This window comes from Panthera uncia (assembly GCF_023721935.1).
Source record: "Panthera uncia isolate 11264 chromosome B3 unlocalized genomic scaffold, Puncia_PCG_1.0 HiC_scaffold_1, whole genome shotgun sequence".
Lineage (NCBI taxonomy): Eukaryota > Metazoa > Chordata > Mammalia > Carnivora > Felidae > Panthera > Panthera uncia.
Window position 1 is genome coordinate 21130739 of NW_026057582.1, and position 15445 is coordinate 21146183.

General features: G+C 40.3%; 1 protein-coding gene across 1 annotated transcript in view; it reads right to left on the reverse strand.

The window, feature by feature from the left end:
* TSHR (thyroid stimulating hormone receptor) overlaps window positions 1–15445 on the reverse strand; it is a 157832-nt gene that overhangs the window by 22035 nt on the left and 120352 nt on the right. The window contains exons 8-9 of the mRNA XM_049612396.1: window positions 14441–14509; window positions 3663–3740 (exon numbers count right to left, since the gene is read on the reverse strand). Of these exons, the coding sequence (XP_049468353.1) occupies window positions 3663–3740; window positions 14441–14509 (147 nt within the window). The remainder of the gene's footprint in view (window positions 1–3662; window positions 3741–14440; window positions 14510–15445) is intronic.

Sequence of the window (15445 nt, forward strand, 5' to 3'; positions counted from 1 at the left end):
CACTCTCCCTTAAGGACAAGGTACTGAAATATCTTTAAAATGTGACTGCTATTTAAAGGCTACAGCATTTACAGAAGTGTGATTCAAGTATTTATTGTATACCATATTAATTTTGCTAACATTTTTAAAGCTAGTACTATGTTTTAGGCATTGTAAAACGAAGTAGAACTGTAGAAACAAGACAGGCATAACCCTGCCTTCTAGGAGCTCTTGGAGAGATAGACAGAAACATACTACTATTGCTTTGAGATGCATACATAGAGGGGCTAGAGTACAGAAGAAGAAATGGTTATCTTTCCCTAAGGAGAATAAGGGTCAAGAACGACTTCAGTGAGGAGGAGGTTTTTGGTTGAAAGATAAAATGGTAGTAGGTGCTAATCAGACAGATGAGGTTGTGGTAGGGTTTTCCAAGCAGAACGAAGAAAGAGTTTAACATAGCCATGTAAGTAGGCTGGAGTATTAGGAGAGCTAATACGGACAGATCATTGGTCAGGGGTGTATAGTGGTGTGAGAGACAAAGCTGAAGATTATCACGGAGCCTTGCGTGCCACACCAAGGTCTTTATCCTGAGGGGTGCAGGAGACCAGAATTGGTGTTAAGATCCGATTTGCATTTTAACACACACAGGTTTGGGGAAGACGGAATTGAGAGGGACGGAGAGAGAAGGCAAAGGGAGATTTGGAGGCTCTTGTCATCTAGACTAGTGCTACTCAAAGCTTGGTGCCCACTGGCCAACTGTTTCTTATGAGTCCTTGACAAATGTAAGAAGCTTGTACTGTAAGGCAAGACAATGACTTCATGAAGCACACTGTTCAGTTGGGGCAACTTTGCTTTTATGGGAAGATTTTCCCCATAAAGGAAGCTGTATTTTGATGTACATTCTGGGGCTAGCCATTCACCTTGTAGTGGCCCCAATTTGAGTGGTCGTAGTCTACATCATTGGTCTTTAAATTCTTCCAAGGTCACATATTCACATGCAAAAACTGTTTGAGTATGTGCCTTTAACCTGTGTACATTTATGATCTCCATGCACATATTACTGCAATACCATGTTATATACACTATAAAACACACGAAACATACATTTTAAAAGGATAAGATGAAAATAAATGAGTAATCTTTTAAAAAAATTTCACTAAAGTGAAAGCACTGTAATTAAATATACTTCACTAATTTTGAAAATTGCTGTTTAACCCTTTCTGATATAGCTATTCAGAGGTCTGCTTCTGTTTCAGTTTAGGTTTAAGTGGCTGTCAGTGAAAAAGTCACCTCACAAAGATAGATGGTTCCCCATGGACTAAGGCAGGCATGGCTGTACTCATTAAGTTAAGATTCTCAACTCTCAATCCAATTCAGGAACAAAACACATGTTTTTTATTGAAATTCATATTCTCGGATGTCCATCAGTTGTTTTTGCACACTAACCTATGCATGTTTCATTTTCATATTTTATACACGTGGATTTTAAGACCATTGTAATTATTGATTTGAAATATTTTTAAAAAGGATAAAATTCAATTCCTGGTTTTAGCAAACATAATTTTCATAAGTGATATTCACCATTCTCATCGGGAAGATTACATAACTTGGAAATGTTTTTAAATACCTGTTTCTAAAGGCCATTTCTAAAGCACAAATTTCTTCAGAGAAACAACATTCATTAGTGAAATATCACCTTTATCTTGAAGGAGCAGTTATAATTCTTTAAAAATTTTTTTAAAAATGTTTTTATTTTTTTGAGAGAAAGAGAGAGACAAGCATGAGCAGGGGAGGGGCAGAGAAAGAGGGAGACACAGAAATCTGAAGCAGGCTCCAGGCTCTAAGCTGTCAGCACAGAGCCTGACTCGGGGCTCAAACCCATGAACTGTGAAATCATGACGTGAGCCAAAGTTGGATGCTTAACCAACTAAGCCACCTAGGTGCCCCTTGAAGGAGCAGTTATAAAGTTGTCTTTTTTTAAATGTTTATTTTTTTATTTTGAGAGAGAGAGAGAGAGAGAGAGAGAGAGAGGGAGAGGGAGAGAGAACAAGTGGGAGAAGGGCAGAGAGAGAGACGGAAAGAGAGAATCCAAAGCAGGCTCCTCACTGTCAGATCAGAGCCCGACAGAGGGCTCGATCCCACAAACTGTGAGATCATGATTTGAGCCAAAATCAAGAGGTGGCTCAACGGACTGAGCCACCGTGGAGTCCCTATAAAGTAATCTTTTAAAAGTATCTTCCAGGTTAAAAAAAATCACATAAAAGGCCAGCACATTTTTTTTCACTTGACTTTTTGTAGAAAGAAAAATGTATAATGCTTTTAAGTACTTTGCCATCAGTTAACAATGAATCCCCATGTGGTATAGTAGATTTTTAGGGTCACTCTGCCCTCTCATATGGCACCTATGTGTTAAGGAAATAAGGCCATATGGGCACCTGGGTGGCTCAGCCCATTGAGAGTCCAACTTCAGCTCAGGTCATGGCCTCACACTCATGAGTTTCAGCCCCAAATTGGGCTCTCTGTTGTCAGCACAGAGCTCACTTCAGATCTTCTGTCCCCTTCTCCCTGCCCCTCCATTGCTCACATTCTCTTTTTCTCTCTCTCTCAAAAATAAAAATAAAACATTAATTTAAAAAAGAAAAAAAATAAGGTCATAAATTCACTTAACTAGGTGCATTCAATCTAAAAAGGAAGTACAATTGTTAGAAGTGAAAGAGTGACGATGTTAAGTACTCAAGACTGTGGATCACCCACTGTTCCTTGGGAATGCGTCCATTCCCTACCTGACACCTGAGGGGCTGCAGTCATCTGTGTATATAGTACCAAAACTTAATTTGTCCTTATTTAAAAACATTTCTTAATGTTTATTTTTGAGAGAGAAAGAGAGAGACAGAGTGTGAGCGGGAAGGGGCAGAGAGAGAAGGAGACCCACAATTTGAAGCAGGCTCCAGGCTCTGAGCTGTCAGCGCAGAGCCTCACATGGGGCTCGAACCCATGAACTGTGAGATCATGACCTGAGCCAAAGTCAGATCCTTAATGAACTGACCCACCCAGGCACCCCCTTATTTTTAAAATCTTAAATATAAATAGAACCTCTAATATTTATCCTTGCCTCTAATGGATTACCTTGTGCCTTCTCCTGGGGTGCTGTGTTCTGCTTTGGCAAGGACTGGACCAGATGTTCAATGGTGAGATTCTAAACTGCTGTTTTTAAAAATAATTATGTCTCATCTTTTCCAGTGATTGTAAATTTTACTAGATTGGAGTCAATTTATACTCTTCCTTCTTCATGCAAAGCATTGTGCAATGCACATTCACACACATTTTTCTCTGCACAGAGTGCCTGCCACCTGTTTGTAGACCTTGTGTCTCAGAATTTTGCAAACAGCACCTGCTCAAAGATGCCTGTGTTTTTTGCACTGGGGGCCTCCATGAATGTCCAACCAAGGTGGCTTCCTAATGAGGCATCCGGATGGTACGGTGGAGTGGCCTTCTGAGTGTCAAAGAACAAGAACTTTCTTCCAAGCAGTAGCCTATACAGCTGGGTGGAAGACTACTGCGGATGTCTTTAGCCAAGACAACATGGCTTACCCATAAACATCAGCCACTTCTCTTGGTGACTGTCCTTTACTCCAAATAAAATAAAATAAAGACCGACATATTCTTCTGTATGTCTTACTCACAGCAAGGTTGGCCCACTGTACACTCCTCCAAATGCATCTTGGTCAATAGCTGTCAAGTACTTATTCTTGTTCAGGTAACTAGAGAAAGAGAAAGAGAGAGAGAGAGAGAGGGAGAGAATGAATTAAGTGAGGTTAAGCGAATTGACGCAAATTCCAAAATAAAATGTGAGCGTGGTTTCCCTAGCTATTAACTGGTTTCTAAGAATTTGGAAAACACCTTACCTTCTTCTGGCTTAAGCACTCAAAACATTCTAGGTTTTAGTGGTGCAAGATTTATACATATTAATTGCGGCAGAAGTCTTTGAAAGTGAGCATGTTCAGGATCCAGTTTGCATATCTAGATTTTATAAAAATTGCCTCATTCCCTATTTACAGGCATACCTCAGAGATGCTGCAGATTTGGTTCCAGACCACCACAATAAAGTGAGTCAAGTGAATTTTTTGGTTTCCCATTGCATATAAAAGTTGTGTTTAGACCATATTGCAGACTTTTAATTGTACAATAGCATCATGTCTAAAAACCCAATGTACATATCTTAATTGAACACTTTGTTGCTAAAAAATGCTAATGGTCACCTGAACTTAAGCAAGTCGTAATCTCTTTGTTGGTGGAGGGACTTGCCTTGATGATGATGGCTGCTGACTGATCGGGGTGGTGGCTGCTGAAGGTCAGAGTGAATGTGGCAATTTCTTAGGACAACAGTGAAGTTTGCTGCATTGATTGACTCTTCTCTTCAAGAATTATTTCTCTGTAGCATGTGATGCTGTGTGATAGCATTTTACCCACAGAACGTCTTTCAAAGTTGGGGTCAATCTTCTCAAACCCTGCCTCAACTAAATTTATGTCATAATCTAAATCCTTGAGTTATCATTTGAACAATCTTCACAGCATCTTCTCCAGGTGTGGATTCCAACTCAAGAAACCACTTTCTTTCCTCATCCATAAGGAGCAACTCCTCATCCATTCAAGTTTTATCATGAGATTGCAGCAATTTAAATATAATAATAATAAACAAGTTTGAAATATTGTGATAATTACCAAAATGTGACAGACACAAAATGAGCAAATGCTGTTGAAAAATGGCACCAGTAGAGTTTGCTTGATGCAGGGTTGATTCAAACCTTCAATTTGTAAAATGCAATATCTGTGACTCACAATAAAGGGAAGCATGGTAAAATGAGGTATGCCTGTACCTGATCAGTGGTGACTGTAGTTTTCAATCCACTTCAGTACCAACTGATTTAAATTTTCTCAATATTGGTCAATATTCCCATTTGCTTCTGAAGCCTGGGCTTAAATCAGGAAGGGAGGGGTCCCTGGGTGGCTCAGTCGGTTGAGCATCTGACTTTGGCTCAGTTCATGATATCACAGTTCATGAGTTCCAGCCCTGTGTCAGGCTCTGTGCTGACAGCTCAGCGCCTGGAGCCTACTTTGGATTCTGTGTCTCCCTCTCTCTCTGCCCCTCCCCTGCTTGCACACCGTTTCTCTCTTTCTGTGTCTCTCTCAAAAAATAAACATTAAAAATATTTTAAATCAGGAAGGGAATGACCATGGTGAAGGTGGTGAATTTCTTTGGGGCAGGGTTGCCTGGTTTAGCAGGTAAAAATACAAGATGCCCAGATAAACAATGAATAACTTTTAGCATAAGTATTCCCCATGTAACTTTTGAAACATTCCTATACTAAAAAGTTGTAGTTTATCTGAAATTAAAATTTAATTAGGTGGCACGTATTATCTCTGACAATCGTGTTTGTTGGGGGTGGGGCAGGTTATATAGATAAGATTACAGACAATGAATGTGTAAATGAGTGAATAAAAACAAAATCAGGGGTGCCTGTGTGGCTCAGTTGGTTAAGCATCCAACTTTGGCTCAGGTCAAGATCTCACAATTCATGGATTTGAGCCCCTTGTCAGGCTCTGTGCTGACCAGCTGGAGCCTGGAGCCTGCTTCTGATTCTGTGTCTCCCTCTCTCTCTGCCCCTCCCCAACTCAGACTCTGTCTCTCTTTCTCTCTCTCAAAATAATAAACATTAAAAAATTTAAAAAAATCAATGTAGCTCTCTTCAAAAGCAGTGAGGTGGGTGAAGTTCAACTTTTAGTGACGCATGAGATTGCTTTAAGGAAAAAATAATCCAGAATGAAAGAAGACTCAGCATATGGTGTGGTGGCCACGTGACTTTCTTGATGGCAGTGACAGACAGCTGGTTTACAAATGCCACAGGGTATGGTCAGGACATGGCTTTTCAGGCAGTGACTGAGAAAATCCTAAGCTTCTAGGACATTGTTAAGTCTGAAATGGAGGGGTTCAATTAATCTCATACATACATACACACACACACACACACACACACACACAAAGACCCGATTAAGATGTGGCAGCAGTCACGTGTGCCTTCTGGTTAAATGGCTGTCATGTAAGGCTGTCAATAACAGGCTTCATGTGGTCACTGTATGACTGTCCCTCAACCCTCCGTGTCCATGAAATTCCTTTGATCAGTGATAGCTAGAGCAGGCAAGAACCATCTTGGAGAAACAATCGGAGAGAAGACCCTGAACAGCATGATTTTGTAAAAAGACAACTAAGTGGAGTGCTGCACTGGCTGGCATCTCTTTTTGTATTCTTTGGACCCTGCAACTTGCAGATCACATTCCGTTCCCAGTCTCATGTGAGGATCGGTGAGCTCATCTCAGTTTTTCCTCTTCATTGCAGACTGCTACAAGTGAAAATCGGCTTGCTCTAATCATTAGAAATTATTGTAAAACTAAATAATTGCTTGTCCAATTCTGTAGTGTTTTCATCTGATATTCAATACGCCCCCAAGGATAAGGAGACTGGTTGATAAGCATTGCAGTTTACCAGAAACGCCGCAGAAGATTTCAAACTGGGAAAGCCAGCCAGAGTCCAGGAGGGGAGAAAGGATGGAGAGAGGGTGCAGCCAGCTTGAACGGAGATGAACTGAGTCTTGGGGGAGGCTGTGTTCTCTAAAACCAGCAGGGTTGTTGGGCACTTTATCTCTTAGAGTTAATTAGGTGCTCGCTCAAAAATGAAACTATTAGGGGCGCCTGGGTGGCTTAGCCGGTAAGCGTCTGACTGGCTCAGGTCATGATCTCACTGTTCATGGGTCTGAGCCCCGTGTCGGGTTCTGTGCTGACAGCTCAGAGCATGGAGCCTGCTTCAGATTCTGTATCTCCCTCTCTCTCTCTGCTCCTCCCCTATTCACACTCTGTCTCTCCCTCAAAAATAAAGATTTAAAAAATGAAAATATTAGTCCATGTGTAGGTGTTTCAAGGGGCTTCCTTATTATCACAGATTGTGATAATTCCGTGAAGCTTTTTACCTTGGGTTCAGATTGCTGATCCCACTTTCCATTTGAAGCTAAGAGGATGGGATGGGGACACAGATTTTTAAAACCCTTAATATCCAAGAGGAAAGTGGTTTTTTTTTTTTTGTTTGTTTGTTTTGTTTTGTTTTGTTTTGTTTTTATCATCCTCATTTATCACATACTGTTACCTGAGAATGTCAGTCTGGTTAGACTGATGCCTTCACCATGATTTAGGCTGATTCTCCTAGAATCCACATTCTATAAACAAGCTTGGATAAATCAATCACAAACCTTGGTAGGCTACATGAGTAAGCTATTCCAGACAATGATTCCTTTACAGGGATGGGGTATGTGATCATTTTTGCAAGGATATCCTTTTGCAAGGATATGGTTGACATAAATGAGCTTAATAGACAGTATAAAGTCTTTGAGTCAGAGCTGAAAGGAAAGACTTCTTGAAATCCAGGATTTCTAAATACAAATACTGTGAAGGGCTTATGGGAAAGGAACTAACATTTCCTTTAGAAATGATACAGACACTGCTACGGGTGTGTTCAATGCTTTACACTGCTTATGATGTGTATCTCACAGTTAAGGAACAACAATGTAGTCAGAAAAATGAGGATGGTCAGGAATGAGTTGGGGAAGAATATCCAATTGATGAACTTAGCATGGAAGATACAATATTATAGCTCACATCCTTGTTCATTGGACTTATCCTTGGCACGTAACAGCCATTCAGTAAAAACTTGATGGATGAATAAATGAATGTCCAGTTGCTGGGTAACTCCTAGCTAGAGGTGCCCTATATATTATGTTTAGGCGAGGAAGTGACCTATGTCAGAGGGAGGAGGTTGACACTGTGGCAAGGAAAGTTGTGGTTGCGGTGGAGCTTTGCTCTCTGGGGAATTTTGGATATATTTCAGCTCCAAGATGGAATTTCAGCCTGCATTTCCATAGTCCCTTTAGGGGAAATTTGGGCTGGCACCTGTTTATGTTGTGAGACTCATGGGAATACTTCTGTAAGGAACCATGTTTCCCCATCTATGCATTGGTTATTTGGAAAAATTAAAGGGAACCCCTGCCCAGCCCTCATTGCTCCATGAAAATCCTTTTGGTAGCAGAAATCAGATCTGTCTATAAACAGTAACCGGTGAGAAAATGCTCAAAGTTTCAATAGAGGTAAAAGCCAGCCTTAGAGCATATCTTACAAGCCATTCAAATACTCCATGGGAAATAATAGCCTGCTTAATCCCATAATCTTCTCTATTGTCATCTTGTCCCAGTGCTCCAAACTGTGGTGTTTTGTGTCTAATCAACTAATGTGTGAGGCTCATTAGCACATGAATTGTGTTGACTTCTCTGTTCATAATGACTAGCGGTTCAGTATGTTCTTAGCAGATCAACATGGTATTTTTTTTTCTTGCCCAAATGTTTACTGTCAGATAGTAGCTAGTTACTTGAGTTTGACAATAGAAAATACAACACGGAGAATCAGACATTAAGTAACATATCCCTATGCCAGATTGTGTGAAAGAGAGGATGGAAAAGAGGTTCCAAAGAATGAATGTGTGGCTTAATTTACAACTGGGAGCAGTTCAACTTCTGCTGAGCAAGGGATGCTTGTATTATCATTAATTTCACATCTGAGTGATGACAGTGTGCTTGGTTCCATATGAAATCACAGGACCAAGTGCTTTTACACATCTGCCATGATTTTCACGAACTTCTACCCAACTACAGCTGAAGCATCTGTGCTTGTTCTTAATGTGAAATTTGTCCAACTTGGCTGCAATTGCATTCTTTGGTTCCACTAAAAAAAGGTCTAAATGAAGTTAAATCTGCTAATTTCAGTAAATTGACACAAGGCGGATGATGGGGAATCATTGTTCTTTCAGACGATGACACATTGTTTAAATTTGAACCTAAAGATACACAAACATACTTCTGGAGAATTTAGCAATTTGCTAACATGCTAAGTGTAATGTTTGTACACAAATAGAATAATAGTAGGATATTGATGTGTTCACATTAGTTTAAAATCACAGTTAGCATTGAGACCAGAAGCAACAGCCCTATGTTAAAATCACAAAGTGAATACTATTTCATTATTACTATGGAAACTTGACCTCTGTTTTCTCCATCTGCAGCTCAACTCTTATCTTCCTGTGGTTCCCAAACCGCCTTAGCCCCATCATCATCTTGATTTTACCTTGTATTTATATGATACCTTTCACTGAAGTGCTTAACTCTGAAAAAAAAAAAAAAGTTTCCATGAGCCAGGAATCAGAAACTGAGGGTAGAATGATGAATAGATAGAACATTGTTTTATAACGGAATTTCAAATTTGGATTCAAAATACTAATTGGAAAAAAAGATCTTTGTTTTCTGTTATGATTGGATCTGAACTTTCAAATCCTAAAATATTTTTGTCCAGATATTTCTCTTTATCCCATACTTGCCTTTGACCTTTACCAGGAATTGGAAGACTATATATTTTATCACACAGTCATCCTCACTGAGTACCCTCATCTAGAGCAGAGGTCCACAGACTACGACCATCTGGTCAAATCTTGCCTGCCACCTGTTTTTGTAAATAAAGTTTTATTGGAACACAGGCTCTTTTTTTTTTTTTTTTTTTTTTTTTTTTTTTTTTTTTATGTACTGTATGTGGCTGCTGTTACACTATAATGGCAGAGTTGAGTAGCTGCGACTGAGATCATATGGCCCACAAAGCCCGAAATATTCATCTGGCCCTTTCCAAAAATGTTTGCTGATCTCTGATCTAGATTTCTAAAAGTCAATAAACAAACGATTCTCATTTAAATATGTCCCACGTTAGTTAAATCCTCCCAAAAACCTTTAACATTTCACATAAAAATGTCAAGAAAGTATGGTGAAAATGGTGCACTGATTTCTTTCCTATGTTTAAAGGCATACAGTGAGTACAAAAGACTATAATTCAGGGAACCATGAAATGAAATCCATTTCCCCCAACTTTATAATTCTCTGCCATTAACCAGGCCTCTTGTAGAACCCAGGACATGGTCAGAGGAGAAAGATGGTGAGAAGGTAGAGAGAGTCTTCTTACATAGCCTCTTCATAGGTTTAACTTCAGAAGATCATCAGATGATCTGAAACTCTACTGGCTCTTAGATTCTCCGTAGACTGCCTCTAAAATAGACCTTGTTAAATTTATCTGCCACTCAACAAAGTTACATATCAAAAGATTCTTCTTGAGTAGCATTTCCCCAAAAGTGTTCTGTGGAACACCAATCCCGAGAGAGGCTTCTGGAACCAAGAGCTCCCTGGGAAGCTCTGCATACTGCCTTCCTCTCTTGGATACCAATAATTCAGCTTGTCCTAGTAAAAGACCCAAGAAGTCCGCCATTACACTTTGTTGAAATTTATAAGGGTATGAATAGCTTCTTAAAAATAACATCCATGGGGTGCCTGGGTGGCTCAGTCGGTTGAGTGACTGACTCTTGATTTCAGCCCAGGTCATGATCACAGGGTTGTGGGATTGAGCCCTGCATCGGGCTTCAGACTGAGCATGGAGGCTGCTTAAGATTTTCTCTCTCTCTCCCTCTGCCCCTCTCTCCCAGTTGCGGGCTCTCTCTCTAAAATAAAAACAATAAAAAAATAAAATAAAAGTAACATCCATTAATTTACCATGGAAAAAGAATTCAAGGAACGTAGTTTAGAAAATGCCACAAGAGCTGGGGAGAATCTGGGATAGAAATTATTGCTCCCTTGTTAGTGTTTCCATCTTTTCAATAGAAAATGTCTCTAAATTCCTGTGATATTCTGCAGCTGATTTGATGACCGAAGCTATAAAATAATATGCTGCTACACTTATGCTGAGAGTCACGTAGCACAGCAGTCTCCAGATTACAGAAGATTCACTTTGGAAATCTCTTTAAGTCTTTGTGGAGTTCTCCAACGTGACCAAAAGGCCATTTATGAGTAAGCATGAGATGTATTGAAGCAAAATGGTCAACATACATGGCCTAACTTCAATCCCAGTCCTTTGAATTTAATAACATTTTATCAGCCAGCCTTTTTTCATCAAGGTGTCTCCCACTCAGACCTCATTTGGAAGTTCGCTGAATTGGTGACCTTGCTGCATTGGTAAAGCCAGGTTCTCACTGAGGAATGACACCATTGCTTGGGGTGACTCTTTTCTGAAACTTCTACAGGTTATTTCTTGAGTCTTGAGTGGCCTCTTTTCTCTCCCAAGTGCACTTTTCTTAGCTGCAAGATATTTTAGCTTTTGTATTTTGTGCCTGTAATAGACTGAGCTAAGAAGTGTTCTTAGCCCATTTTCCTGGGCTAAGTAACAAACCACAGTAGCCAGAGGAATTGCCTGTTCAAGCCTTGGTCGTGGCTGCTAGGTCAGCAAATATGAATCCCAGGAGGGCACAGGAAAAAGAGTCTTGAACAAGGGGATCCAGGTCCTGGCTTTGGTTTGGCTCCACCAGCTAGCTTTACCAAATTTAAAAAGCCATGTTAAAAAAAAAAAAAAAATCACGTGTTTGTTCACTTTGGGCTTCATTCTCTTCATATGCAACTGTGACTGTTGGACAAAAAGACTGATAATAACATACTCTGCAGCAACGGTTCTTGATTCTTGCTTTACACTGGACTCACATAGGGAGATTTTTTAATGGCCATGCCCTGGCTACACCCAAACCAATTACACCAGAATGTGTGGTAAAACCTAGGCATCTGCGCTTCCAAATCTCTTCAGGTGATTTCAGTTTTGGGCCAGTATTAAGAACTATGCTGTGTAGCCCTAAAGGCTGAATTTTACACCCCACATCTCTGTGCTTAAAAAATGATAGCTGAGGGGTGCCTGAGTGGCTCAGTTGGTTGAGCGTCTGACTTCGGCTCAAGTCATGATCTCACAGTTCGTGGGTTCAAGCCCTGCGTTGGGCTCTGTGCTGACAACTTGGAGCCTAGAGCCTGCTTTGGATTCTGTGTCTCCCTCTCTCTCTGCCCCTCACCTGCTTGTGCTCTGTCTCTGTCTCTCTCTTAGATATAAATAAACACTAAAAAATTAAAAAAAAAAAATGAGAGTGATGGAGAGTGATACCTGTCAATGACTACATATAGCAGGATAAAGGAACAGATAATTTAAAGCACAGCTCCTAATCATGGGCTTTAAAATCTTTTGCTTGTGACAAATAAAATTTTCACAAACAAATGACTCTATACCTGAGGTTGGGTTCTGGGTTTTTTTAATCTCTAAATCTAAAATGCAGATTCTGCATTTTAACAAGATCCCCCAGATGGGTTACATGTTCAGTAAAGTTTGAGAAGCACTGTATAAGAACCTTAGGCCTTCAGGTTTTGCGACAATCACTCCCTGAATATAAAATAACTACATGTGAAATGTTTAAAGGGAAAAAAAGATGGAATCACAAAAATGAGTAAGCAGTGAGACTGTTAAAAATGAGCAGGCAGGGTCACCTGGGTGATTCAGTTGGTTGGTTCGTCCGTCTTCAGCTCAGGTCATGATCTCACAGTCCGTGAGTTCAAGTCCCATGTTGGGCTCTGTGCTGACAGCTCAAAGCCTGGAGCCTGCTTCAGATTCTGTGTCTCCCTCTCTCTCTCTGACCTTCCCCCTCTCACACTGTGTCTCTCTCTCCACTCTCAAAAATAAATAAACATTAAAAATTTTTTTTTAAATAAGCAGGCAAATTTTTTTTAAAAAGTAGATAGAAGTTCTGGAATTGAAGAAAATATAATTGTTGAAAAAATACTCAGTGATACGTTATTAAACAAACAAAAATCTGTTGTTTGTTGTTCCAGCTGACTCTTACCATGGGGGGTTTTCTTTCTTCTATGTGTGATTTAAAAAAAAATGTTTATTTATTTATTTTGAGAGAGAGAGAGTCGTGAAAGCAGGGGAAAGGCAGAGAGAGAGAGAGAGAGAGACAGAGGGAGAATCCCAAGCAGGCTCCATGTTTTCCACACACAGCCCTGCACAGGGCTCGATCTCACAACCATGAGATCATGATGTGAGCTGATCTCAAGAGTCAGACATTTGACTGAGCCATGCAGGCGCTCCCTCCTATATGTGATTTTTGACTGTGAGCTCATACATATCTGATTGATCTTGATCTTTAAAAAATCTAGGGGGCCTGCATTGGTTTTTTCCTTCTGTCGAGATTTGCATTTATTTCTGCTGGAATCAAAAGGTACTCCTAGGCTGGTACCACTCCAGCTCTGGTCCAGGTTCTCTGGCTTAATCTAGAAGTCTCTGATTTACCTCACTACCCTGCCTTCTCACTGCACTAAAGCCTAGTATCTTGGCACCACTGATCTTGGCAGCCATCCCTAGGAATGTCCACCTTCTGTAAGCACCCACCACTTTGGCTTCAGCTCCTGGTTTCTTTTCCCTCTCTTGGAGCTATGACATAAAATATCTTTTTAAATGTATGATCTAGTGGTTTGGTAGTAGGAAGGCCCTACAAATTAATTCATCCATGACACCGTGGGAAGGAGACTCTACTAAAGCTATTTTATCATTATTAGATATTAGGTTAAAACACAAATTAGTAGGGCTGAGCCAGTCCACAAGCTCTTAGATACAACATATATCCTGGTGTCGATACTGGGGGCCCTAAAGATCTGACAGAAAAGTACAACAAAGACAGAACCCCAGTTCGATGGCTATCTTTTGGCCAACATCCTATTCTAGGCATTATTTATTTTGGGGGCAGGCAAAAGTTGGATATGTCTTTTCAGCTATTTTTGAGTGAATCAAATATAAACTAAACCTTTTGGAAAAGTGCTAGAAAACACTAAAAAGATAAACCTTACTTTCTGAACAGCTTTGGACTCAAAGACACCTTTTTTCTTCATGTACATATAGATGAATGTTTACACACACACACACACACACACACACACACACACACACCTCTACAAGAAAACTGAGATGTGAGGGCGATCTGGCTGTGACATCTGTCACCCCATTGATCACCAGGGTTGAGTCCATTGATCTGGCTGGCTAGGCAGGTGTGCCCCCTCCTCTCTCACCACTCCATGTGCGTCCCTCCTGAAGCTGTGCACTTGGTCGAAGAGGACAACCTTCCCCTGTAGAGAAGCACCGTTCTTCAGTCAAGGGTTTATAAGTAGCTGCACAATCCTGCTAGAACCTCCAAACAAGCTCTCAAGGAAACTGAAGATGAGACCGTGGTTCTCCATTTTATCAAGGATAAAACTTGGGGATTTAGAATTGGAGTCATTGTAAGTGTATACTAAAGCTGCCTCTTGCTAAGTTATTTAACATCATCTCCACGTTTTGGTCATGCTAACTCTGGGTTTGAGGAATGCTCTGGTACAACCTATCTCTAACAGAATTGTGACCCATGGGATGATCCCCCATCGAATGGGTGTGGGAATGTGAAGGAAAACAGTGGTTTCCATGATTACCCTTGACTTACACAGCATCCAGCTTTGTGCCATTGAAAGCATGTCCTTGGATTGAAGTAAAGCCATTGTTGTATAGTTTCCTACAATCAACAGAGAGAGGAGAAATCAGTGACCCATAAGAGGTGAGGGTTGGGCTTCAGTTCTGTGGTATCAGAAATGTACAGTGAAGGTTCTCAGGTCCCACAAGAAAACTTTACAGTATGTCTTGCTTGGAACATAGAGTAATATCTCCCAGGGTGAATCCCCATTTTCCACAGAGCTCCCAGTAACTTCAAACTGTTTCTCAGAAGTGGATTTACTTGGAAGAGCAAAGATTTGCCACCATTAAGGATTTCTTTTGTTTTATTTTTTATTTTTTTCATTTTTATTATTTTTTATTTTTTTAAATATGAAATTTATTGTCAAATTGGTTTCCATACAACACCCAGTGCTCATCCCAACAGGTGCCCTCCTCAATGCCCATCACCCACCCCCCATCAACCATGGGGAAGGGAAAAAAAAGATTGATTTTTAAATGTTCTACCTATACTCAAAAAAGAAGAGTTTCAGGTAACAATTCAATGTTAGTAATGGAGGAATAACTTCAGTTTCTTAAGAGGTCAATTTTAAAAGATACTATGCATCTGAATGCATAAGCTTTATATTTTCCTATTTAAAATGCCACTTCACATTTGTGTTTTATCCACATTTTTGTCCTCAGGGCTTATCATAGATTAAATGCTTAATGGTTGCAGGCTGAATCAAATCGAACTTCAAAGACAAATCTAAGAAAACAGGTAGAGCATTCTTTTTTGTGGAAATTTTGATGTTTTAAGTGGTTGCTATGTTTCCGTGACTAGCTAATTTGTGCGGTGATTCCTGGGACTGGACTGAAGTGTCATCTCCTCTATGTACTACTCAAGTTACTGAGAGGTGGGGGTGACTTGCCAAAGCCACATTGAGGCGGAGCTGCCGGGAGTCAGGATTTCTGTCCTCAGGAAGTGATTCTTCCTAAGTACCCAAAGGAAAAGGAGCCC